Source organism: Lepidochelys kempii, chromosome 1, assembly GCF_965140265.1.
Source record: "Lepidochelys kempii isolate rLepKem1 chromosome 1, rLepKem1.hap2, whole genome shotgun sequence".
Taxonomy (NCBI): domain Eukaryota; kingdom Metazoa; phylum Chordata; order Testudines; family Cheloniidae; genus Lepidochelys; species Lepidochelys kempii.
This window is the reverse complement of record NC_133256.1, coordinates 164,572,041-164,599,578: the sequence shown is the minus strand read 5'-3', so window position 1 is coordinate 164,599,578 and position 27,538 is coordinate 164,572,041. Positions and strand designations below refer to the sequence as shown.

General features: G+C 43.8%; 1 protein-coding gene across 10 annotated transcripts in view; it reads right to left on the bottom strand.

The window, feature by feature from the left end:
* SYNJ1 (synaptojanin 1) overlaps positions 1-27,538 on the bottom strand; it is a 107,505-nt gene that overhangs the window by 40,175 nt on the left and 39,792 nt on the right. For all 10 annotated transcript variants that reach the window (XM_073362090.1, XM_073362107.1, XM_073362119.1 and 7 more), the window contains 9 exons: positions 22,060-22,251; positions 21,844-21,928; positions 17,957-18,097; positions 17,312-17,504; positions 15,347-15,505; positions 13,138-13,294; positions 12,616-12,733; positions 12,273-12,488; positions 1,110-1,188 (listed from right to left, as the gene is read on the bottom strand). In XM_073362090.1, the coding sequence (XP_073218191.1) occupies positions 1,110-1,188; positions 12,273-12,488; positions 12,616-12,733; positions 13,138-13,294; positions 15,347-15,505; positions 17,312-17,504; positions 17,957-18,097; positions 21,844-21,928; positions 22,060-22,251 (1,340 nt within the window). The remainder of the gene's footprint in view (positions 1-1,109; positions 1,189-12,272; positions 12,489-12,615; positions 12,734-13,137; positions 13,295-15,346; positions 15,506-17,311; positions 17,505-17,956; positions 18,098-21,843; positions 21,929-22,059; positions 22,252-27,538) is intronic.

Sequence of the window (27,538 nt, the reverse complement as noted above, 5' to 3'; positions counted from 1 at the left end):
TGAAAAGGCATGATCTTTTTCATTCTAATCTTCCTTCTACACAGCAAGTGTGTTCCAAGAGTTTTGACCCATTTGTTTCTTTTTTGACATCTTCACTTGCTTTTTAACTATTAATTACAACTACATAATACTTTTCTAATGAAAAATAAATGTAAAACTATTGTGTGCATTTAAAAAAAATTAAAATGACTTTTGCATTCTTTACTCTGACAAAAGCATTATTTTCCCTTTTTTGTCATGACAGTCAGCCTTACTTATGAGCTAAGCAAATCATGACAATTCTGTAATATGTACTGACACAATGTTAGGATTCAATCCTGCAGTCCGACCCATTAATTGAACTCCTACTCCCTGTGTGGAGACTCAGTGACTTCAAAAGGTCTAAGAGTCTACCTGCAAAGATCACATTACAAGATCAAAATCTTATTAGGGATCTAGCCAATTACAAACCTGCATAGATGTTACTATGTACCACAAGTGAAATCCTCGTCCCAATGAAATCAATGGCAAAATTCCCAACAACTTCAATAGGGTCAGGATTGCCCCACGGGAGCAGGGGTGCTGGAACAATTTGCATAGTGGGAGTGCTGAGAGCCATTGAACCAAACTGTAAACCCTGTATATAATGGAAACCACTTCAAGCCAAGGGGTACTGTAGCACCCCCTGAACACCTAGTTCCAACACCTATGCACAGGAGTGCTAAATTTTGGATTAATAATATACTCTACCATAAAAATGAGAACCTAGTCCACACTGTAGTCTCACGACACTTGTTTGTTTTTTAGGCAAATAATCACAAAGAAAAGTATCATAAACCAGTTAAAAAAAAGCTCATTCTTTTTTGCATTCTTATAACTATAAAAAAGTGAGCTCATTTGCAGAGAAAAAATAATAGAAGTGAAGATACCATAGATTTTAAGGCCAGAGGGATCTAAATGATCATCTAGTCTGACCTCCTCTGTCACAAGCCAAAGAATCTCATCCATTTGGCCTGGGATCTACTTAGATATAGGCGCTTTTACAACTGGTATAGCAGCTGAAAACCACATCGTACTTAAAGAATTACATTTAAGCACACTACAGATAATTTCAGTAATTTGTACTTTACCTCAGTACCATTCAGGTTCAGAGCACTCAAAGCAGAGCTTCCTTCCAAAAATGTTACCCACATTTTGTCTTCTACAAACCTTCAAAGTACATTGACAAATGTTGAAATGACAAAATATGATTGAACAACTTTGTTATCTATCATCTATTGACTATCTTATAAACCTTTCTAAATGAAGCAATAAAAAAAATCAAGGTAAAAATAAATTAAAATTTTCCATTTTAAAAATGAGCCTACTGATTTAGTTCATAGTTTCCATAATCTGTCATTACTATAAACCAGAAGACAAAACACAGTAAAAATGAAAATCATACAGTACAATTATTATTTCCCTCTTAGGAAACATAGTGGCACATTATTAGATATCTGCTTAAAGTACTCAAAGTTAAATCATATTGTGGCATATTTAAATCGTATTATCTGTCTGTATGAGTACAATATATTAGATGCAATTTTCTTTGCTTTATTTTTATTTTAGAGAGAGAGTTTGATTTTACTATCAACTCATTATCAAAGCCTTTTCCTTACATATGTCTTGGGCTTTATGGCATGTGAGAACAAATAAGAACCTATAAGAAGGAAGGGAGGGCTTGAACCTGCAAGTTGTTGACTTCCCTCCACTCCTCCTACTGGAAGGGCTCTCAACACTTTGCAGGATCTGACTACAGCTCTGGTCCTACAAGCTACTCCCTGTGATTTCAATGGAGACTAGGGTGACCAGGTGTGCGGTTTTCAACTGGAACATGCAGTTGAAAAGGGATCCCGGCAGCTCTGGTCAGAAGTGCTGACCGGGCCGCTGACTGTCCAGTTGATGGCGCTGCACAGAGGGGCTAGCACGTTCCCTGCTAGCCTCTATGTCGTGTGGCTCCTGGGAAGCAGCCGCCACGTCCCCCCTCCAGCAGCTGTTCACACACTGCCCCTGCCCCAAGCGCTGCCCCCACATCTCCCATTGGCCAATGGGAGCTGCAGGGGTGCACCTGTGGACAGTGCAGCGTCCAGACCCACCTGGCCATGTCTCTGCGTAGGAGCCGGAGCAGGGACATGGAGGCTGGGACTTCCCAGGAGCCATGCGGCGCAGAGGCTGCTTCTGGGAGCTGCTTGAGGTAAACATCGCCCGCAGCCTGCACCCCAACCTGGGCCCAGCCCTGATTCCTCCGCCTGCCCTCTGAACCCCTCGATCCCAGCCCGGAGCACCCTCCTGTACCCCAACCCTCTCATTCCTAGCCTTACCCCAGAGCCCGCACCCCCAGCTGGAACCCTCACCCCCTTCCACCCTCCAAACCCCTTGATCCCAGCCCAGAGCACCCTCCTGCATCCCAAACCCCCCATCCCTGACCTCACCCCTCTCGCATACCAATCCACTGCCTCAGCCTGGAATCCCTCCCTCACTCTGAACTCCTCATTTCTGGCCCTACCCCGGAGCCTGCACCCCAGCCCCCTGAGCCAGCCCAGTGAAAATGGGTGAGTGAATGAGGGTGGGGAGAGTGAGCAACAGAGGGATGGAGTGAATGGGAGGCATGACAGGGCCTTGGAGAAGGGGCCGGGCAGGAGCGGGGTGAGGGTATTCGGTTTTGTGCAAGTAGAAATTTGGCAAATCTAATGGGGACACCATCCTGGCCCTAGGACTCAGCTCACTCCTTTGAATCCTTTTAGCATCCTTCTCCCCCCTCACCCTATAAGGGGGACAGAGGTTCCAAAGGGGGATGCTGGCATTTGAAAGCCACAAGGTCTCCCCCCCTATCCCATGGGCACAAGGCCCATCAGCAAAATCCCAGAAGTAAAAAAATGTTGGAATGATCCCTTTTAGCCTTTAATTACAATGGATCCAACTGAAAGTTGTGATGAACTGAGATCCCTACCACATATTATTACTAAAACTACTTAACTGTGCTTCCATGATGCTGCGAGGAAGGTGAATAAACTCACAAGGCCTCTGCCGATTTGGCCCCAAGAGAAGAAAAAATTCCCTCCTGAACCCCAAAATGGGAAGACCCACAGCACTTGCAGAACACAGTTCCAAAACTACAGTTACGGGGAGTGGGGATGGGGCTGCTAAAACAGCAAGAAGAGGCCCCACATGGCCTAGGCTAGGGTTTAAATTAATGAAAGGGGAAAGAGGGGTCACCCCTGCATTTTCCTGCAACCCCTTCCCCCCAACATGTGTTCTCTTCTCTCCCTCCCCCCTTCTATTGGGGCTTTCCCAATCACCACCATTCCCATCAAGGTTTCCCCCTATTGAGGTGGGTGGGTGGTAGGTAGGGCTGCTGATTCTGATAAGATCAAGCTTGGGGAAAAAAAAAAAACCCTTGTATTTTTGGTAATGCATTAGGTTACTATTGGTCAACCCTGATAACTAAGCCAGAAAATGTGTGTAGGGCCTGGAGGGAGTACTATATTTAATATTAATTGGGGAATCTCCTCACCACATTTCAATATACTTTCTTCAGTATTTCCATGTACCATTATTGTACGAGTAAGATTTATCCCCACCCTTTCGTAAGAACTTAGCAGAAGAAACAATCATGGCCCCATTGAGTTCAAGGACAAAACTCCCACTGACTCATTGGGGCCAAGATTTCACCCCAGACTTTCACTATATAAAGCTCTGATCCAGGTTCATCTGTGCAAGCAGAATCTTACACCTGGCTGCAGGGTGGATGGATTTAAATCAAAGCAATTTAAATCACCACTTTTAATCATGATTTCAATCAGCAAGCGGGAGACTGATTTAAATAATTGATTTTAATCATGCTTTGCATTGGTACTTTACATCTTTCTTTAGAAATTAACTATTCTCATTGGTTGGCAATTAAAACAAGTTGTTTTGCAACTAAATATTGCCTTTACACTAAGTTTGGTATACATATATCAATTTAAGCAGCTGTATAGCTTAACAATTCATTCATAGTCTTAATTTTTACTTCCTTATATTTTTAGAAAATGGTGAATGATGGATTTCTTTAACAGATTAATATTTTTTTTACTTGATTTGTTATAAGCTGTTTGGATGTAAATTAGAATTTTATTAAAAATTCATAAAAATGTCATTTTAAAACTAACTAGTTAAATAAAATTATCTTAAATGTGGAAGAAAAAAGAAGTTTTGCATTTTTGTATTCAAAACTTAACTGATTTATTAAACAAAGGAATCTGTAGGTAGTGAATTGAACAGATTGCTTCTAGTCACGTTCAAGATTTTAATACTAGTAGATCTCAATCTCTAGTAGATTGGAAAAAGAAGAAAAAAAAAGGTTACTTACCTTCTCGTAACTGTTGCTCTTCGAGATGTGGTGTTCACGTCCATTCCACATTAGGTGTGCATGCGTCGTGTACATGAGCGTCAGAAACTTTTTCCCTTAGCGGCTCCTGTCGGGGCCCCCTGAGTGGCGTCACTATGCCATGCATATATACCCCTGCCACCCGACCCCCTCCGGTTCCTTCTTGCTGGCGACTCCGACAGAGGGATAGGAGGGCGGTGGTGGAATGGACGTGAACAAAACATCTCAAAGAACAACAGTTATGAGAAGGTAAGTAACTGTTTTTTCTTCGAGTGCTTGTTCATGTCCACTCCACATTAGGTGAATCACAAGCTTACCTCTGGAGGAGGGTAGGAGTCACAGAACAACTGATTGGAGGACCGCTCTGCCAACTGCCTCATCCTCTCTGGCCTGCTGGTTGACCTTGTAGTGGGTCGTGAAGGTGTGCTCCGAGGACCAGGTGGCTGCTCTGCAGATCTCTTGGATCAGGACTTGTGTCAGGAAAGCCGTGGAAGTCGCTTGCGCCTTGGTCGAGTGGGCCATAACCGCCGGGGCCGGAACACATGCAAGCTCATAGCACGCCTGAATGCAGCTTGTAATCCAAGAAGAGATCTGCTGCGCCGACACCGGGAGGCCTTTCATCCTCTCGGCTATGGCCACGAACAGCTGCGTGGATTTACAAAAGGGCTTGGTGTGCTCCAAATCGACGCCAGCACTCAACGGACAGCCAGGGTGTGTAGGCTGCGGTGACTTGGGTCCATATGGGATTTTGGGAAAAAACACGAGCTGACAAATGTCCTGGCCCAAATGAAATTGCGAGACCACCTTAGGAAGGAACTTGGGGTGCGGTCAGAGCTGCACCTTATCCTTGTGAAATACTGTCTACGGTGGCTCAGAGGTGAGAGCCCTCAGCTCAGACACCCTTCTGGCTGAAGGTAATGGCCACCAGAAATGCCATCTTCCAGGAAAGGTGGAGGAGGGAGCACATAGCGAGGGGCTCGAATGGGGGTCCCATGAGCTTAGAGAGGACCAAGTTATGGTTCCAAGGAGGGACGGGGGGGGGGGAGGGGGGTGAGTACGGAAACATCCTCTCCAATCCTTTAAGGAACCGTCCCACCACTGGGTGGGAAAACACCGAGCCCCCCGAAAACCCCAAATGGAAGGCGGAGATGGCCGCCAGGTACACTCTGAGTGAGGATGGGGCTAGCCCTTGCTGCTTGAGGTGCAGGAGGTACTCCAGAATGGCCTGCACTGGGGCCTAACACGGCTGCACCTGTCGGGGCTCACACCCACACGAGAACCTCTTCTACTTGGCCACATAGGTAGCCCTGGTAGATGGCTTCCTACTGCCAAGCAGAATCTGCTGCACAGGAATGGAGCACTGGCTCTCCAAGGCATTTAGCCACAGAGCTTCCACACCATCAGGTGTATTGATTGCAGGTCGGGGTGGAGAAGCCGCCCGCTGTCCTGCGTGATGAGGTCCCGGATTAGGGGGCAGGACTACCGGGGCCTCCAATGACAGCTCTAGGAGCATTGTGTACCAGTGCTGGCGGGGCCACGCCAGGGCGATGAGGACCACCGCCCCCCTGTCCCTGTGTACCTTGAGCAGGACCTTGTGTACCAAGGGGAGCGGGGGGAAAAGCATACATCAAGCCTCCTCCTCAAGGGATCACAAATGCATCTGCGACTGAGTCCGGGCTGTGGCCCTGGAACGAGCAGAACCGTGGGCACTGGGCATTGGCCCTGGGGGAAAACAGGTCTACCCAGGGAAACCCCCGTCTGTGGAAGAGCAAAAGCATGATGTCCGGTCAGAGCGTCCACTCATGCATGCAATACGACCTGCTGAGGTAGTCTGCCAGCTCGTTTTGCACCCCCGGGAGATACGATGCCTCGAGGTGAATGGCGTGGGCTATACAAAAGTCCCAAAGGAGGAGAGCCTCGTGACAGAGCGACGAGGAAAGGGACCCACCCTGCTTGTTTATATAAAACATGGCAGAAGTGTTGTCTGTCAGAACGGTCATGCTGTGACCAGTCAGAGTGGCGTGAAAGGTCTGGCAGGCTAGACGAACCGCCCTGAGCTCCTTCACATTGATATGGAGTGACCGCTCTGCTCCGGACCACAAGCCCTGAGTCCTGAGTCCCCCAGATGAGCCCCCCCCATCCGTGGTCTGACACGTCTGTCACCAGCGTCAGGTCTGGTTGTGGGGTGGCAAAGGGGATGCCTTCGCAAACCACAGGCTGGGACTGCCACCACAGCAAGGAGTCCAGCACATCCCTTTGGGCTGTCAGTACCAAGTCCAGGGGGTCCCTGCCTGGGCGGTACACCCGAGCGAACCACGCCTGCAGAGTCCTGAGTCTCAGTCTGGCATGCCTGACCACGTGCGTGCATGCTGTCATGTGGCCCAGCAGCCGCAGGCAGCACCTGGCCATTGTTGTTGGAAACTAGCCCAGGGAGGCCACCGTTTACTGGATGGCCCGGAATCGGGATACTGGAAGGCTTGCCTTGGCCTGCACCGCGTCCAGGACCGCTCCTATGAATTCTACTCTCTGCGTGGGCACGAGAGTGGACTTGGGGACATTGTTCTGCGAGCTGGGGCTCCTGGTCAATCTCAGGGCCACCTCCACTCAGTGGCCCCGCACTTCCGCTTTGGATCGACCTGGCAGGAGCTGGTCGTCAAGGTACGGGTAAACCCGGACCCTCTGCCTCCGTAAGAAGGCCGCCATCACCGCCATGCATTTCGTGAATACCTGTGGGTCCGCGGCTAGACCGAACGGGAGAACCACAAACTGGTAATGTTCTTGGCCAATGGTAAAGTGCAGGAACCGCCGATGTGCTGGGTGGATGGCGATATGAAAGTATGTGTCCTTCATGTTGAGGGCAGCGTACCAGCCTCCCGGATCCAGGGAAGGGATAATGGTGCCCAGAAAGACCATGCGGAACCCTGCCTTGACCAGGAACTTGTTGAGCCCGCACAGGTCTAAAATGGGACGAAGGCCCCCTTTGGCCTTGGGGATGAGGAAGTACCGGGAGTAGAAACCTTTCCCCCCTAGGCCGTGCAGCACCGTCACTACCGTCCCCACCTCTAGCAGTGAGCCAACCTCCTTCTCTAGGAGATGCTTGTGAGAGGGGTCCCTGAGGAAGGACGGGGAAGGAGGGTGGGAAGAGAATTGTAGCGAGTACCCATTCCGTACCATGCGTAAGACCCAACGGTCTGACGTAATGCTGGACCACGCATGGGAGAAACGGGCCAGGAGATTCAGGAAACAAGGGGACAGATCCGGTGACTGGTCTGGTATGCTGTCCTCAAGTGCACCTTCAAAATCCTGGCTTAGTGCCCGGCTGGGATTTGTGCTGACCTGGCGCATTATTGTTATTATTGCGCCATCCTGTTATCCCTGCCTCGCCTACAGTAAGGCTCATGCCTATGACGAGGCTGGTACTGGTGCTGAGGGGGAGACTGCAGCTTAAAGGGCTTCCTCTGCACCACCAGGGTGTGCATAGCCAGTGACTTAAGTGTAGCCCTCGAGTCCTTGAGGCTATGCAGCCTCGTGTCTGTCTGGTCCGAAAAGAGCCTGGACCCTTCAAAGGGGAGGTCCTGAAGTGTATTCTGGATCTCAGGCGGCAGGCCTGACTCCTGCAGCCAAGCCGAGCACCTCATGACCACCCCCAACACAATTTTTCTGGCCGCCACGTCTGCTGAATCCAGGGAGGCCTGGAGAGAGGTCTTAGCTGCTGCCTTGCCCTTGTCCACCAGGACCGTAAACTCCCGTTGGGAACCTTGTGGGAGGTTGTCCTTAAACTTCCCCACTGCTGCCCAGGAGTTAAAATTATGCCTGTTGAGGATGGCCTGCTGGTTAACAATCCTCAACTGAAGGCCCCCTGAGGAGTACACCTTTCTGTCAAAAAAGTCCAAGTGTTTTGCCTCCTTGGCCTTAGGTGTCGGGACCTGTTGTCCATGGCGCTCCCTTTCGTTCACTGCCGAGACCACCAGGGAGCACAGACTTGGGTGGCAGAACAAGAATTCGTAGCCCTTTGATGGGGCAAAGTACTTGCGCTCCACACCTTTGGCCGTTGGAGAACTGGAGGCCAAGGTCTGCCATATAGTCTTATAATTCGATTGGATGGTCTTAATGAGCAGGAGCGCCATTCTACATGGACCTTCGGGGCTCAAAATGTCCACAATGGGGTCCTCCTGCTCAACCGTCTCCTCAGCCTGCAACCCCAAGTTCTGGGCGACCCTACACAGTAGCTCCTGGTGGGCTCTGTGGTCTATGGGTGGAGGACCAGACACGCCTCATCTGGGAATGACGAGGAGATTAGCAGCTGCTCAATCCCCTCTGGCTGGTCCTCCTGCTCCCCTTCTTCCATGGGAGGGGCCTCCGGCTTGAGCCGGGGCGGGAGACCTTGGGGCGGCACCAGACTCAGTGCTGGTCTCTCCGGTTAATCCTAAGGGGATGCTGGAGGCCTGGATACTGTAGCTTCCGATGCCATTGGGCATTGGTGCGGGGACCAGGACCACTGCACCGAGTAGCTCGCCCTGGACAGGGCCCACTGGCGCTGTTGATAGGTCCAAGGAGTCCAGAAGGGCCAATGACCTGGTGGCCCCCATTGGGCTTGCCACCCCGTCTAAGGGTCCTTGCTGTCTGGAGCACGGTGCGAGTAACTGTAATGGCCAGAGTCGACGTCGGACTGCAGCGACGCCGACAGTGAAGGCCACGGCGGTGCCGATGATCTCTGCCAGCGGGAGGTCGACGAGTGGCTCCTAACGGAACGGGAGCGAGACCGGTACCGATATACCGGGGACAGGGAACGGCACCGGTGTTTTCAGGACCAGGATCGGCATTGGCATCTGAGGGAGACCTCCAGCGAGGGCTGTCTCGACTCCTCCCAGTGCCAGTCTCTAATCGGTGCCGCAGAGCGTCGTCCCTCTTCCGTTACTTCCTCGAGCCAACCCACTCCCGGTACCGCGACTTCCTTCTGAGTCGCAGGTAACTGGGAGTCTGCAGACGTGGAGCTCAACCGGGACCAACTCCGGGAGCGATGCCTGGGCAGTGTCCTCAAACAGCACACCATTGCCGGCTTACCCGTCGATGGCACCCATGGCATGGGTGCCGGAGGATTCTCCCTGTACGGGAGGGGGCTCGTCGCCAACAGCTGAATGAGGTCCTTTGCCGCCTCAAAGGTGCCAGGCGTGGAGGGCTGATTCATTAAGTCCTCGAGCCCATTGTCTGCACTGAGCTCACTTAGGCCTGGGCTTGGTGGGACATATGGTGCTGAAGCCACCGGTGCCAGCGCCGGGACAGCGGCCTTCCCACTCTTATCTGTGCTCGGGGCCTTCGAAGGCGCCGGCCTCCTATGCGGGGAACGTTCGCACCTTCCTTTTGGCTGCGCCATGGGCCGCGTTGGGGAGGATGAGCCATGCTGGGGCCTAGTCTGGCGCTCTGGGGCTGACAGCTTTCGGTGTTTATCCGGTGCCGGGTCTCCCAACAGCTCCAGGGCACTATGCACCGAGGAAGCCAGAGCAGACGTCAGGTGCTCCGGGCCCGGTGGCTACAATGCAGCTTCCATCAACAATTGCTTCAAACGAAAGTCTTTCTTTCTTTCTTTGTTCTTGGCTTGAACGCCTTGCAAATCTTACACCGCTCAGTTTGATGTTCTTCAACCAGGCAACATAGACACGAGCCGTGGGGGTCACTAACTGGCATAGGCTTGCAGCACATGGCACAAGCCTTAAACCTATGGGCCTGTGGCATGCTCTGTGGCCCGAGGCGGGTGCTGAAAGCCTCCAAGCACCTAATCACTTAAGTGTCCACAACAAAGGTATGCTAAGTCACTGATAACAGCTATCTATGAGAAAGGCTAAGGGACTGCTCTCATACAAAAGAGAGAGGTTGTTCCAACGCCACCACGGATGGTAAGAAGGAACTGGAGGGTGGTCGAGCAGCAGGGGTATATATGCATGGCGCAGGGGCCCCACCGGGAGCCGCTAAGCGAAAAAGTTTCCGACGCTCGTGCACGTCACGCGTGCACACCTAATGTGGAATGGACATGAACAAGCACTCGAAGAAGAACAAGGTTTCCTGCTTTTTATAACTCCTAATTATCTCAACTTTCAGTGAACTAGACATTGAACTGTACTAGCTGAATAAACTGAAATGAAGACAATTATCTCTTTGTACCTGCAGAAGAGGCTACTGGTGTCAAAAATAGACTTAGCTCTTGGTTCCAGGTGCTTATCCAATGACTTCCACCAGTTCAGTAGCTTGACTTGCTTTAAAACTTGGGCAACAAACACATTCTGCTTAATAATATTTTTTAATTAATTTAAATTATTTTAATAGATTACAGTAAATTTAGGTCTTAACATAGGTTTTCATACTTTCAGATTTAAAGGTTTATTTTTAAAAAGAAAAGTGTATTTAAATAAAATATCTTTTAAAATTAAAACAATCATGTATTTTTATCCACTCTGTGGTAGGCTGAAGAGTTTATGGAGTTACAGGTCATATGCTAGGTGCTGCCCTAGAGCCACTTAAAATTTCTGGTATGTGAAAGTATGGGTGACAGGGTGGTGCGCAACCCTTCCCAGCATTGAGATTAATAAAGTTGCGGCCTGCAGCTTAAAATCCATCCATGTCTGTCCTCATTCACTGATGTATCCAGATCAATATATACATGGTAAGGCTACAAAAGGAAATGATCATAAGATTAGGTTATGTGAGCCCCATGATTTCCCTTTTCAGCTGTCTCCATTGATAAAGTATCACTACTAAGCTGGACAGCTTCTTTGGCAACTGATAAATTAGTTGCCACCAAAGATGCATCCAGGTTGCCAACAGATAACTAAGCAGGGCACATGACAAATCCACCCTCCACCAGCCAGTGGGTAGTGGATGGGAGCGAAAAGAAGGAAGCAAAACAGAAGACAAGAGAAAAGTCAGATATAGGGACTCCTCTAGATCTTTTAAGTCTCACTTCCCTGCCAACAACCATGATTTTGGTTTCCTTCTTCAGGTTTGTCAAGATGCCACTTGAAGTCAAACTGACCTGTTTGAGTACTCATTATTTAACAAGATTAAAGTACAAACTGACTTTTTTCTACTCTGTATCTTCTATTTCCCCTTATATTCAGTTTTGTAAGAATTGCTGTTTTTATCATCTGCCACCTATCCCAGAGAGACTACAGATGGACTTAGTTGCTTATCAGTTTTCACCACATTTGTCCCCAGTGTTAAATTAGTGACTTTTGCTAGATCCTATTTTAAAATAGTATCTTTTCAACCCTTTGAACATTGAAGATGAATGGAACTGTTCTTAGCATAATGAAATAATATAACAACATGTCTCTCTTCCTTCTTCCATGCTACTCAGCACAAGGTCTTTTCTCCTCTCAGGTCCTTCTATGCCCACCAACGTCCCCATCTATTTCCCCTTGGTTGCTGGGAAGTTTTCCTGCACAGAGCCTATCTAAGCGCATATTTAGATTATATTTCTCTCCCAAGCCATGATATGGCCCACCCTCCACTGGCCAACTGGATACCAAATAAGTTTCCGTGGGAAATGCATCTAGGAATTAGTTTCCAAAGGTTAATATTTTGAAATTAAGTTTAAGGGAGGGGTAGAAATAGAACCCACCACCAATTTTTGGCTTTACTTTTTTTCCCCCATCTCTTTTGGATGGAGGATGGAATAAGGCCCTTTAAAATAAACCAACCCACTAATATTGATTGCTCTCATCATTGGCCACAATTTAAACAGACTGAATTTAGACATTTTCTCAATTCTAACAATGAAGTAAATAAAAACACAAATGCATCCTAAGAACATCAGTTCAGAAAGTTTATAGGAAAGTTGATAAATAATAATAAAGAGTATTGTTTAAATGGTAAATAGAACTGTTCTAACCTTATAAGTATAACTTCACCATAGGTTGCAAACTTTTGAAGAAGTTCATCAATCAAAATATCATCAAAATAGTTTTCTTCTGGTGAAGAGCTTTTGATGGAGACCATTACAGTACCATCAGGTGGTCCCTGCACAGCAATCACCTCCTTATAAATTTTCTGTCTCTCTTCTGCCTCAACTTCAAATATATCTATGTCAATCAGTGCAACAACAGGCCTTAAAGAAATATACATACATATATATGAAAAGTTAGAAAACATCAGAGTGACTGAGGAATACAATAATAAAGCAAAAGCATTACATTTTAAATGGTTAAGAGTAATACAGAAAGTAAAGTTTAAACCTATGATCAGACGTTTTCAGCTCTGCTTTTCCATAGTGCAACAAAGTACCAGGATTCCATGTGTAAAGGATATTACTTTCATCCTGAAAACTAGCATTCAGAAGATCCAGGTCTTCAGCTATAATAAGCATAAAAGAAAAAAAAAAAAAGAAAAAGAGTGACTGTATGGACAGGCTAAAAAAAAATAAAAATCTAGATATTAAACCAAACTGAAAACAGGATGGGGGAAATTGGAGGCTCTTTTACTTTACACAAATGCCAGTAACTGATATTGAACTCTGGCTACTGCCATGCAATGTTACAACATTGCACACAAAAACAAAGGCAAAGGCAGGCATATAAAGAAGAACGAGGGCTATATATACTTTCTTGTTCAAATGATCTAACAAAATGAACAATTACTTTTTTCTGGTGTGAATTCAGTAGTAATCCTGAAACATTTTAGGAATTATGAATACTGCTGGAAAGTTACTATAAGTAATTTAAATTGATATTGAATTAAAATTAAGTAAACTCGCAAACCTGATCGGTCAAATGGCCATTTTCTTCTTCTCCAAAGAATACGATCTGTCCATGCTGGCGTGCGACATTTTTCACTGGTGTCATAGTCATCAGAAAACAAGTCATATTTGTATGTAGGTGCAAAAGTTATCTTTCCCTCTAAAAATCCCCTAAAGATCTGCATAAACAAAGACATTCTGAGTCATACTAAAAGACAAAGATGGGAAACCATTGTGGAAAACTTAAGGAAATTAATCAAAACTCTGTCTTCTTTCAATGGTAGGAAAAGACTGAGCCCAAGCACGTCTCTCAGAAGAATGTGAATCCATCTTCCTATTCTAACTTTTGAATGCATCCTGCATCAGCAATAGTCTAAGAACTTGTCTATATGGCACAGCAAAGCATACCAGACTGGTGTGATTCATAAAGCCACTAATGTGCTGTGCTTTAACTGCCCATGTAGACTCTGTTGGCACCATCTAAAAAGGTATGTAGTTTGCATTAATGTAGTCCTGTATGAAACAGAACTACCTCAGCATGAACTAGGTACATTTTAGAGTGCGCCAGCAGGGTCTATATGGGACAATTAGAACACAACATGCTAAGCATTCTACAAATCACATCCTTGTGGTGCACTTTGCTGGCTCTGTGTGAACAAATACTAGGACTAGATACTGATCTACATAGAGCGGTCTATCCCATTATAGCAACATCTATATTTCTAAGCAGAAATGTTTACACGAGAGGTGCTTGCCTGAACAGAAGATGCATCCCATCAATGTCTCCCAACAAGTTACTAAAACCAAAAATGTCTTAATGTCTTAAGGGAAGAGACATGGAAGAGCAGAAGTACAATAAGTGCAAAAAGATAATACTGTTGTATTCTTGATCAACGCACAAAAATACAAGAAAAGGAAAATTCTGAGATTTCTTTGAAATCTGTCAAGAATGCCTATAGAATTTAGGAGCATAGGTCCTATTAAGCATCACTAAATCTCTTAGGCACTTTTGAAATTCTCCCCAATAACAAATAAGACCAATTAATCTACTTCCCTAAAAGGCAGAGAAGCTCTCTCACTGGTAAAATGTATGCTACATAAGCAAGAACTGAGTCAACTGCTACTTTGAACTTGGTTTTGCGTTTGGCAGTCTCAATAACGTTAGAGGAACCCTGAGATATGAATTTAACTTTGATCCCCTAGCCAAAGGCTGACCTAATAAATACAGTATTTGTCGGTTTTTCTTGTTTTGAAGGGACACAATCAACTTGAAATCTAGTTAATTTAAAAAAAACAAAACGAAATCCAATTTAAGTAGTTTCTGCTACTTTGTCAGGGAAATTCAGAGGTGGGCAATTTTTGTTTTTATAATATTCCTTTATTAAAGAATAAAAAACACTTTATAAAATGTTTCTCTCTCCACTCTTGCTGTGCAAAAGACCTACACAAATAAGAGAAAGCTAACTCCAATAAAGTAGACACTACCTAGAAATAAAGTGTTGCCAAGCGCACAAAATAAACTAAAAAAAAAAAACAGAAAAAATATGTGTGTTTAATGTTTCAACTATAGTATGTGTTGATACTTTAACAATTGGGATAAAACACTTTCACACAGGAGTATGATTTTTACATTGCCAGTGTCCCTTTAACTATGACCTGCTAAAAAAAAGTTGATGTCAGAAGCCTTGCTACAATAAACCCCCTAAAATCTTTGTGTTCCTTAAAAAAGCCATAATTTGATTTGCTGCTGCTATCAGTTGTCTATTTGCTTTTGTCATGAAGTAGGAGACAGCAAATACATTCATTCTATTTACATAATTTGAATGCGACCAGTGGTGTTACCAAAAAAGACTTTACTATGCTCTCTTAAAAATCCTGTGCTGTGACAACTGCCTTTGATAACCATTACTGTTTTCTCTTTAATATGCTCCAAACACTATTAGCAGGATGACAATGCAGTTTCTCTTTTATAAGGGACATCAAAAATCTCATTCTTAAAGCTAGTCTTTGTAGTTGCACTACTAACAATTTCTTCAGAGCAACTGATACAAGCAACCGACTGACTGTTTTTCCACTCCACCCTATTCCAGACTGGTGACTTGACAAAAGTGACAAGTTAACAATGCAATACATAAACAATCTTGCACAAGCACCCCCATGAAGTAGCTTTAATAAGAGTTACAGTATGAAAAATAAAGGACTCTTAAATGTACCATTTTCTAAAGAGTTACCTGTCCAGCATTTTTCTGGTTGACAAGTTGATCTCCTGCAATAAGGGAATCCCAATTCTGCTGGCGAATTAACTCCTTCACTTCCTCATTAGGAAGATCTATACGATAATTAAAATCGCCGCACCAAAATATATAGTCATGGGAAAAGAGGAGCCTTCCCTGAAAAACAATATACATGTTGAAATTAAAAACAACCTTGTGACAGAAATCTATATATTGTGACAGGGTCAGGCCAGATGGCTATAGGAGAGTAATAGAAGGCAGACATATTAGCCCCAGGCTAAATAGGTCCCTTTTCCCTGGGTAAGTAACAGGGAAGGTTCCAGAACAATCAGGGACCTTCTGGAGACAATTAAGACAGGCTGATTAGAACACCTGCAGCCAATCAAGAAGCTGCAAGAATCAATTAAGGCAGGCTAATCAGGGCACCTGGGTTTTAAAAAGGAGCTCACTTCAGTTTGTGGTGTGCATGTGTGAGGAGCTGGGAGCAAGAAGCACTAGGAGCTGAGAGTGAGAATGTGGACTGTTGGAGGACTGAGGAGTACAAGCATCATCAGACACCAGGAGGAAGGTCCTATGGTGAGGATAAAGAAGGTGTTGGGAGGAGGCCATGGGGAAGTAGCCCAGGGAGTTGTAGCTGTTGCACAGCTGTTCCAGGAGGCACTCTAGACAGCTGTATTCCACAGGGCCCTGGGCTGGAACCCGGAGTAGAGGGCGGGCCCGGGTTCCCCTCAAGCCTCCCAACTCCTGGTCAGACACAGGAGGAGTTGTCCTGGACTGTGGGTTCATGAAAATGGCCAAACTGAGGGCTGCTGTGAAGCTCCAAGGCAAGCAAATCCACCAATAAGCGCAAGACCCACCAAGGTAGACGAGGAACTTTGTCACAATATAGATGCGTGAGTTATACTTTATGATCTTTTTCAATCTTAAAAATCAATGCAATTTCTATCTGCATGGGTGTTTTCTGGTGGGGTGGGTGAAATACACATATTTGTGGATACTGATCATCTGGATGGAACCATATGATAACCAGAGAGTCTCATGTGCAGAACATTAATGAGAGAAAAAAAATATTTCATGAGATGACAGTCTGACATTTATGCAAGAGTTATCTGAACTGAATTTTAATAGATTTTATCATTCTGCTCTGGTTTCAAAAGGTGCTGTAATGAGAAACCTGACCTCTGCCTCACAAAAAGGTTTTTAAGAAGAACAAAGAGCCACTTCCCTGGGACCATTTGGCATACTAAGATGATACGCTGAGAGAAAGGCAGCTTTGCTGTTCAGGTTAGATTGTAGACTTTCCAGCTATGAAAGATCTTTAGGTGTCAAACAATATTTTGTAACAAAGCCAAGGGCATAATTAACTAGGTGAGTCTTTTGTACCTCTCTTTTTGGAGTTTGATTTTTCCCACTCTCTTTATATCATTTCCCAATCTAGTCTGCTTTCAATTTAAGACAACCTGATTTACGTCTTGGAAATTGTCAGTGGAGACAATACATGTTTGAGCATCTTGTAGAGAAACTGAAATATGGCCATCTCATACGGCTGAAATATGAGAAAGCCGAAGGGGAAGGAACCCTCTCTTCAAACAATCCCACAGAAAACTACCGAAGGCTAATTTGGGCATGATACTAATACTAAGGTAGTAGGCACAGTTATAAATCTAAACTATAATTAGTGATCACAGCTTGGATTTTTTTTTTTTACAGCTTAGAATTCAAGAAAACATTTTTCAATTTGTTCAAATTTGCAAATATTTACTTTGTGTTTAAAATTTCTATAGGATGCAAGGCAGAGTACACCATATTGAAGTTTTAGGAGTAATGCTCTTGATTGTTAACAGATTATCTTTGTTAGACTCATTTTAAAAATTGAAGTATCACATACTCAGCAGCTGCCCTAATGGCTTTAAGGATTTAATTTTTCTTTTATTATGGAATCTGAACAGCATTGTTGCTTACCATTGGGAAACTGAGTTTTCGGGCTATTTCTATGTAGTCTTCGTTTCTCTCTTTGACTTGTGATTGCCCTGCAGCAAAGTGACTGCAGACAAAGCAAAGACTGGACGTGTGAAACAACATTCGAATTGCTACTGCGCCTTTATTACCAGTAGCTCCTCCCATACCAGTCTTTACAGTATCAACAGCAACATCCCTAAAAAATAATTTAAATATTTATTATTAAACCTTAAATCAATGACAAAATTTAGCAGCAATAAGTGACATTCAAACAGAGTTCTAACGGTCACCAAATGAAACTGGAGAAGTACAAAATAATGACAGGGTGTTGGATGTTTACATAGTTTCATCATCAGTAATATGAACATCACATTGCAACACAGTGTTTTAACGACATCAACTGTTTTTGAGCAGATAAGGCATGGACATATGGATGCTTTCCAAGTCTTGCAGGCAAGGTACAAGATTTCCATATCTAAGATTACAGAATTTAAGCAACTGTCTTTAACAGGAAACGTAACAGCTTTTCTTAAGTGCTGGTGTCAAGCCATATGAACACTTTGCAAACCACTTGTGTTGAGTTTTATTTTGCAGCATAAAGCAGTCTGGTGAGCATACCAATTTTAGTACAGCTGTCTGTTCACTCACCTGATAAAAGGAGCATGCTGGGGTCTGATGAACACAAAGAGACAGACGCCCACCAATTGCTCAGAAGCCAGCAGCACATATTTGTAATCTCTTGAGATGGTCTTCTGCAGTTCAGCAGCCCACAGCTTCTGATTGGTTGTGCTACCAGTGAGATAAAAAAGGCAGTTTAAAAAAAAAAAGGACACCTACATATCTACAGTGTGTTGCATTTAAATAATATTTCATACAATATCCTTGAAAAAACAAAAACACAATAATGAAGTAGACAAAAGTGAGATTGCCAATGGTCTTCAAGGGCAGGACAAGACATTTAACTTTATGTGGGAAATGAGGGGAAATAATGAAGGGGTCTGAAGACAGATTAAACATGGTTAGAGTGGTGAACAAAGTGGATGACATTTGCAGCTCCATTTTGTACAGAATGAGCGGGAGGCAAAGTGCAAGTCCAGTAGGCCAAAGGAGATTGCAGTTGTCAGCAGGAGAAACAAGCCGGGCCCGAACAAGGGCTTTCATAGTAGGAATGGAGTGGAATCAATAGATTTTACAGAGGAAAAAGATAAGCAAGATATCGTGCCTGCCTCCACAGTGGGGGCCAATCTTATTAATTTGGGGAAAGGATAACAGCAGTCCGCATCACAATATGAAAATACAACATTCACATGTTCATTCAGTTTTCTCCAGTCTAAAGTATTAGAAAATGTTCCCCCACCCTTTTCTTTTTTTATGATAAGGAAGAGAAAATTATCCAAATAAAATCCCTTTCCCCAGGCAATACTGAGGGATCTCTTTTATTACTCCGAATTTGAGGAGAGAAGCAACATCTTCATCTCTTTAAAAGGGATCCCTGAAAAAGGAAGGGAGAAAGGAGGTTAGGAGGTAGCTTGATGTGGAACTGAATCATGTAGTCTCTTCACTGGTCTCGCAGCAGGAAGAGAGTCTGAAACATGAAACTGTTTGGGAGGAGCTTTCTGACAGCCTTTTTAATGAGATGGAAACTGTATAAGTGGAAGCTGCTTTTGGCTATTTTCAGGAAGTTGATCTTTCACTAAAACAGCTAGGAGAAGCCCAAGTATTGGGCAGTTGAGTTAGTCTCACTAAAGTTCCTCTTTAGCAGGAAGACCACTGAGATGTTAGAATCACAACTTTTGAAGGGCAGGTCTGTTCTGAACTTCTTGGGAGAGGCCAGAGGCTCTAGGGTCACAGTGTAACAGTGATTGCTACTGATCAGTCTTGTATCAAATACATCTCACATTGCCTAAAAAGAATTGGACCTGCATAATGATGTCGCTGTCTTTTTATTTGTCAGCAACCAAATGGGTCAAGAAAGGATCAAACAAATCCCAGGCACAGGAATTTTACTGGGCAATCACTGCTTAACAATTTGCAACAGTGAGTACAGAGCACCATGTCCAGTTCTGAACTCAGCTACACCAGTGTAAATGTGCTGTCACTCCATTTACTTCAGTTGAACTGCTTTCCCCCTCAAGGCAATGACTGGAAAGCTTTTTCTTTATGCAACCAAAAGCCTCGGCTCTCATTCCAGCTGTAACACAAAACCAGTGCTGCAGTAGCCAGCTGAACAGAAATAGAGATTATAATACTTCTGGAAGAGATCACGTGGAACCCTCTTTTAAAGCCATATCCCTTGAGGAGAGACCAATCACTCTTGCATGGCATCTTACATCAGATATCCTAGTCACACACAACCAAGCTAGGGGTAAAGATGGGCAGGAAATGCGAATGCGCAGAGGCAGCTGTCAAAGAGCAGGAGTTACTGGTAAATAACTTTTTTTTTTTTTTTAAACTTCTAGGCTGTGCGCTCTCTGATGAACAGTGAGCAAGGAGTTCTTAGCGAATATGGACTATAGCACCACTATCCCAAAATGGGCACTGGAGCGTGATGTCTAGTCTGTGGAATAATACATGTTGAAGGTATAGACTAAACTCCAAGTTGCTGCCCTACCAACCTCCAATGTTGGAAGATGCCTAGAAAAGCCCTGGAGGCAGCAGTGGCCATATGCAGAGGACCCTTAATCCTCCAGGCACTGGCACTCCATTTATATTGTAAAAGCATTTTTGTGCTTCCTAATTCACTAAAACAGTTTCTGGATTGAGGTAAATTCTCCCGGGCATCTTTCCTCATCTGCTGAAAGTAACCTGTTTGACTTTCCAAAGGATTTTGTGTTCTCAAGATAAAAGCTGCGAATGGAGTCTAAGGAAGAACACAGGATGGGAAGAACTTTGAGAAAGGTGAAGTGTAGACACCACTTAATTTTTGTAGACTACTTCATACAGTAAACTGGCCATCAGAGCTCTTAGCTCACTAACGCTCCTTGCTGAGGTAATGGCAATAAATGAAAGCTGTCTTCAAGGAAAGTTGTTCTTGGGAGGCTCCATCGCCTTGATAGAACTAGATTCTAGTCCCAGGAAGTGGAAGATTCCTTTCTAGGAGGAAAGGCAACTAACAAGTTCCTTTAAGAATCTGACAGCTGTAAGGTGAGAAACTCAAATCTTCTTTTTAACGTGCTGGTGGTATATATATATAGTTGTTTGATGGACTTTCAAGGAACAGGCAGAGTCCTTCAGACTTTAGGTGAAGCAGATAATCTAGAATCACAGGTGGGAACAGGAAGACAATCCTCAGAGAATACCATCCCTGGACTCCCACCAGTTCAACTGCAGCAACACTTGAATCAAGACAGTCCTTTGCAGCCTGTCTCTATTTGGGGCATGGAGTTGAGTTACCCAATGCTGCGGAAGTCTCACATGCAGACAGGTGATAGAAATGGTGTGTGTCAATGCCACAAGCTCCAGGAGTCTCTGAAAGAAGCAAGTGGTCTGCTTTGGAAACCTTTTTAGAATGACACGGGCCTGCTGGATGCAGAGGAATCTGTTTCCAGAAGGAATGTTCTGGCTTGTGATAAGGCCAGCATTGCACCAAGAAACATCCTCGGAGAGTGAGTCAAAGAGGAATTTCTTCCAGTTCACCGGAAGACCTAGAGAAGAGAACAGGCGATTGTCGATGGTGGTGATGGCTGCTATCAATCAATCCCAGTTCTGACTTTACTTATCAACCTATCACGCAATAGAGTACGACTTGCCCAGGCATCCAAGGCAGTGAACATGTGCATCTGATTCTGGGATTGAAGGTGGACACAATGTGCACTTCTTAAAACTCTTTTTAGAGTCCATGCTGATGACCGTGGTCCCAGTGCTGGGGAGAACTCTGAAAGAACTTGGGAAAAAATATAACTCCCTACTAACCTACACTAGGAAAACTATATACAAGGAATAAAACAGCTAAATGCAAACTAGGAATAGCCCCGGACATGACCAACAGTTCCTTCTGCTCTCTGCAGTGGTGAAGAAGCAGCGAGGCTGGAGGAATGTGTTTCCCTATGTAAAACAGGGCATCTGACATACATCCTTGCCTAGTGTCCTCAGACCCCCTCCGACAACGCTTCGAAAGAGGGCTCCACACGCTCACATTAGAAGCTGCTGTCCCAGAAGTGGGATGTACAAAGACTCTGAAAGAAGAAGAATTTTTCTGGGATAAAACTGGCTCAACAGCATTATAGGAAGAAACAAAGTCTTAGGGCTGGTGAGGGTACAATTCTAGATATGTACTTGTATTGACTATTTGGATCTGTGAGAGCATATTGCATTTGGCCCCAGTGGTCACTGCTTTCCAGTTTTTTCTGGGGAAAGGTACATGTCTTTTGGAAGATTGTCACTGTACCAGTTGCCTCTTCCAAAAGTTATTTAAAGGAATCACAAGTGTTTTAAAATGCTATAATTTTCCTAAAACATAATGGAATATTTACTAAAACTTGAAACTTTATACTTGTACCAGATGAACAATATTTGTATATAATGATACCACTTACCTTGCATTCACAATGTTTCCTGCATTTAATTCAACCATTTCTTCAAATCCAATGGCAAATATGTCAATAGGTTTACTTCTTCGATCTGTATTTAAGTATAAAAAGATGCTATTTGTTCTTTACAATTACCTTTATAACAAACAAAGACCTTATATACCAATTTTTATTTCTAAATGATCCAAGGTTTTAATCAAATCAAGAGAATACATATCCTACCTTGGAATTCATGGATACCAGCTAACTTTGGTGCATCTAGAAGCCAGTCAGTGAGTGTCTGATTTTTAAAAGCAATGCTTCGAAATTGCTTCCCACCATTGACATTCCATGTTCCAACACATACTCGAATTTTTTTTGGCTTTGAATACTTATAAAAATTTTCACACATACCCTTTAGTGCTTTTACAGATGCTGTAAAAAAAGTTTAAAATGCATTAGCCGGCATAAGAAGACTTTAACAAATTCAACAGAACAAGATCCTAGAAGACACATTTCTCTTCATAAAGAAAACTCAACTAATCCATGCACATGCATACAGAAAATTAACAGCTTTGAAAGCAAATTGCAGTGTATTGAAAAAGAATGATGCACTTCACAATGGAAAATAAGAACGTTACTTGGGTGGGCTGGATGCTGATAAAGCAAAACTGGAGTAATTTGTAATGTTTTAGAGTTAAATTCTTAATTTTGCTAAGAAAGAAAATATAAGATATTTCTAAAACTGTTTAGAAAATTATCACTTTGCACTGTCTCTAATCTGTGAATGATTTCTCTCAGTGGAAATCACCATTTTCAATGATTCATCCCAAAATGAAGTCCTCTCTGGTTATGTTGATTAATAAATGAAATTCAGTTCCCGCTTAAATGCACACAAAAGACGACTTTCAGGTTTGTTAATTTGTAACACTTAAAACTACCTTGATTAAATGTGGAGAGTTTAAATAAATACATCTATACAAATAGTTTACCTTCCCTATCATTTTAATAGATTTATTTATTTTGGTTAGGCACTTATAAATTAATCATACTAATTTACAATAATAGAAATTTACAAATCTGATTTTGTGTGTGTGTGTATAATGGGAGATGAATTCCCAAAATCCAACTCCATATCAGACGAGGAAAGATTCACCAATGGGTAGGGCACTAGCCTAGGACTTAGAGAAACAGATCTTCACGCTGTCTGGACTCTGAGTGGTAAAGATTCCTAAACATAATCAAGAGACCCCCCATGGTGCTTAGCATGGGTCAGCCCTAAAGGACATATGGAGCTGCTTATTACAGAATCTCATATTATCTTTTAAAATCTAAGACTAACTTATTTGTGTGTGTGTTTCCTGTTTTAACCTTGTAAATAACTTCTTTTCTTAGTTAATAAACCTTTACTTAATTTATAACAGGATTGGCTATAGACATTGTCTTTGGGGAGAGATCCGAGTACAAACAACCTGGAGTAAGCAACCAGTCCTTTGGGACTGGGAGTAACTAGAACACTACTGTGACTTTTGGTGTAAAGTGACCATCTATCACATAGTCCAGCTTCCCTGGGTGGCAAGATATACTCAAATGCCCACCGGGACTGTCTGACTGCATGGTTTAGGAGTTCACACTTGTTATTGGATTGGGGAAATCTAATTATAGAACATAAGAGCCAGTTTGGGGTGTCTGCTCTACTTTTTGACAGTCTCCCTGAGGTTGGCACTCATGGTCGTTAGCCACTCCTGACAGCGAGATGCTCTGATGCCATGGTATTGGAGGACTAAGTTTCTTAGATACATCAGTAATGTGACATCTTCCTGTTAGATTAATTGTATATATATGAAGACACTCTTTTAGAGTGAACAATACCTCTCCCTAATTAGATTAAAGACCCAGATACTTTTATATTAACATAGCAGTTTTCCTTTAACCAAAGTGAGAAAAAAAACGCAACAGGTTAACAGTAAGTCTTATGTGCATTATGCTTTACCAATTAAGTTATTTTACATATTTGTAACACCACTATCCTGGTGCATGCGTGCTGTCGAAATTACAAAAAGCAAACAGCCTGATTGTATTTTTCCTTTAGCCTTGTACTCCATTGAGAAACAGTGGGCAACCGATCACAATCCATTTATTCAGAGATCGGACTGAGTCAACTCATGGCAGTTTGGTGAGCTAGTTCTTATTTTTTAAGCTTCCATCTTTGTTCCAGAATCTCAGCTTTCAAATGGGGAGAGAAAAAACCCTCAGTAAATTTCTAGCCCTTATGGTTTGGAAGAAAATCTTCAAAATGTCAACTGAGTGTAAACCAATATAGTTTATCTGAGTTTAACTATTTCACTGCTGCTCAAAACATTAAGAAAGGAGAGGGATGATTACCATTATGCAAGATATGCCCAAAGTACTTAACTGACATCTCCTCTGAGTACCACAAATGGGTGGTAGTTGGGAGAATACCTCTGATTTCCTTCCCCCACCCTGGGCTGTGGGGTCCAACAAACCAGAGGGAGGAATAGAGCCTAAGGTATCTGAGCCCACCTAGGGGGAGCCAAACAGAGACTAGTGGAAAATCCACACCCCATGAAGGGAAAGCCAAGTCAAGGAGCCCAACAGATGCCAGAGAAGTATCCAAATCCCACTGAAGGGAAGCCAAGCAAAGTATCTGAGCCTTTCTGAAGGGAAACCAAGCCCAAGAAGCCTAGTAGAGCCAATGAGAGCATCCAAACCTCGAAGAGGGTGAGACGGACCAAAGGAACCCATCAACATATGCACGGTCATATTCTGAACATCTGCACAATCTACTGCAAGTGGTAACAAGTAGCCATATTTGTGGTACTTGCTACCACTAGCCATATTTTGGAAAAGTACCACAATTCTCTCATCTATTCAACTCAAATTTGCATCCTTATTTACAGTGGCTATTTTAGATTTAAAAAGCAGTGCTCTGATACCACATAGCTTTTTAAAAGTGTCACAAAATTAAATATTTGATCACTTAGCCCTTGATTTTGCAAGGAGCCCGTTTTGGTATATCTTTTTACAGGACTGGGGTTTAATTTTTCAGGGGATTGCTAGCAGCATACTTAATACAGAAATCAAATCAACAATGTTTTAAACCAGAAAGATTTCTAAACCACATGACTATTGTTCTAAATTAAAATATATGAAAAGGAAAACAAATAAAAAATGTGAGATTGTGCCTCTCATTCCCAAAACATTTAATGAACCCATTTTCTTTCATAGCTCCCTATCAACATTTATATCTCCTCCATCTTTTCTTCTTTTAATAAAAATGTCTTTTATTCCCTCACTCCACAAACCTTTCAAATTATATCTCAGGAAAAAAAGGTAATTTAACTGCAGTGTACATTCTGGAGACATTTCAGACTATTTTTACAAAAAATATTTAAGATACTTCAAATATCTTGCTACACAGTAAAATTTCTGTGTATGTTTATTCTCAATATGCATGTTTATAACATCCCTGGGCCCATGCCACTTCCAGCAGCCCCCATTGGCCTGGAGCAACGAACCATGGCCAGTGGAAGCTGCAATCATCCAAACCTGCGGACACGGGAGGTAAACAAACCGGCCCGGCCTGCCAGGGGCTTTCCCTGCACAAGCAGCAGAACAAGTTTGGGACCACTGCTTTAGGCAAAGCGTTCAATAGGATGCCTTGCAGAATCTGTAGAGAGGTCAGTGTGAACAACAAATGGTTTTGGTTTGCCGGCAATTACGAAAAATAAAAAAAATTAGTTTGGCTCAAACTAAACTTTCACTCGGACAAAACTGAAAAACCATTTTAAAACTTTGACTTAAAATTAAAGGATTTTTTGAAACTAATAAGTAATTTTGAATCAAAAAATGGAAACCTTTCATTTACAAAAAGTAAAACATTTTTACTTGTTGGACTTTTTTTTTAGGTCCCCCTCCTCCCCTCCAACCAGACAATTTGACAAAACCAACTTGAGCCTTCAGAATGTTTTGATATCACCCAATCTACATTTTTTGCAGAAAAAGTTTGATAAAACTTTTTGCCCAGCTCTACCTATCATAGAATATCAGGGTTGGAAGGGACCTCAGGAGGTCATCTAATCCAACCCCCTGCTCAAAGCAGGACCAATCCCCAATTAAATCATCCCAGCCAGGGCTTTGTCAAGCCTGACCTTAAAAACTTCTAAGAAAGGAGATTCTACCACCTCCCTAGGTAACGCATTCCAGTGCTTCACCACCCTCATAGTGAAAAAGTTTTTCCTAATATCCAACCTAAACCTCCCCCACTGCAACTTGAGACCATTACTCCTTGTTCTGTCATCAGCTACCACTGAAAACAGTCTAGATCCATCCTCTTTGGAACCCCCTTTCAGGTAGTTGAAAGCAGCTATCAAATCCCCCCTCACTCTTCTCTTCTGCAGGCTAAACAATCCCAGTTCCCTCAGCCTCTCCTCATAACTCATGTGTTCCATACCCCCAATCATTTTTGTTGCCCTTCGCTGGACTCTCTCCAATTTATCCACATCCTTCTTGTAGTGTGGGGCCCTAAACTGGACACAGTACTCCAGATGAGGCCTCACCAATGTCGAATAGAGGGGAATGATCACATCCCACGATCTGCTCGCTATGCCCCTACTTATACATCCCAAAATGCCATTGGCCTTCTTGGCAACAAGGGCACACTGCTGACTAATATCCAGCTTCTCGTCCACTGTCACCCCTAGGTCCTTTTCCGCAGAACTGCTGCCTAGCCATTCGGTCCCTAGTCTGTAGCGGTGCATTGGATTCTTCCATCCTAAGTGCAGGACCCTGCACTTATCCTTATTGAACCTCATCAGATTTCTTTTGGCCCAATCCTCCAATTTGTCTAGGTCCCTCTGTATCCTATCCCTGCCCTCCAGCGTATCTACCACTCCTCCTAGTTTAGTACCATCCGCAAATTTGCTGAGAGTGCAATCCACACCATCCTCCAGATCATTTATGAAGATATTGAACAAAACCGGCCCCAGGACCGACCCCTGGGGCACTCCACTTGACACCGGCTGCCAATTAGACATGGAGCCATTGATCACTACCCGTTGAGCCCGACAATCTAGCCAACTTTCTACCCACCTTATAGTGCATTCATCCAGCCCATACTTCTTTAACTTGCTGACAAGAATACTGTGGGAGACCGTGTCAAAAGCTTTGCTAAAGTCAAGAAACAATACATCCACTGCTTTCCCTTCATCCACAGAACCAGTAATGTCATCATAGAAGGCGATTAGATTAGTCAGGCATGACCTTCCCTTGGTGAATCCTTCTAGTTACTCTTGACATCTCTTGCTAGCTGCAGCTCCAGGTGCGATTTGGCCCTCCTGATTTCATTCCTACATGCCCAAGCAATATTTTTATACTCTTCCCTGGTCATATGACCAACCTTCCACTTCTTGTAAGCTTCTTTTTTATGTTTAAGATCCGCTAGGATTTCACCGTTAAGCCAAGCTGGTCGCCTGCCATATTTACTATTCTTTCGACTCATCAGGATGGTTTGTCCCTGTAACCTCAACAGGGATTCCTTGAAATACAGCCAGCTTTCCTGGACTCCTTTCCCCTTCATGTTAGTCCCCCAGGGGATCCTACCCATCCGTTCCCTGAGGGAGTCGAAGTCTGCTTTCCTGAAGTCCAGGGTCCATATCCTGCTGCTTACCTTTCTTCCCTGTGTCAGGATCCTGAACTCAAC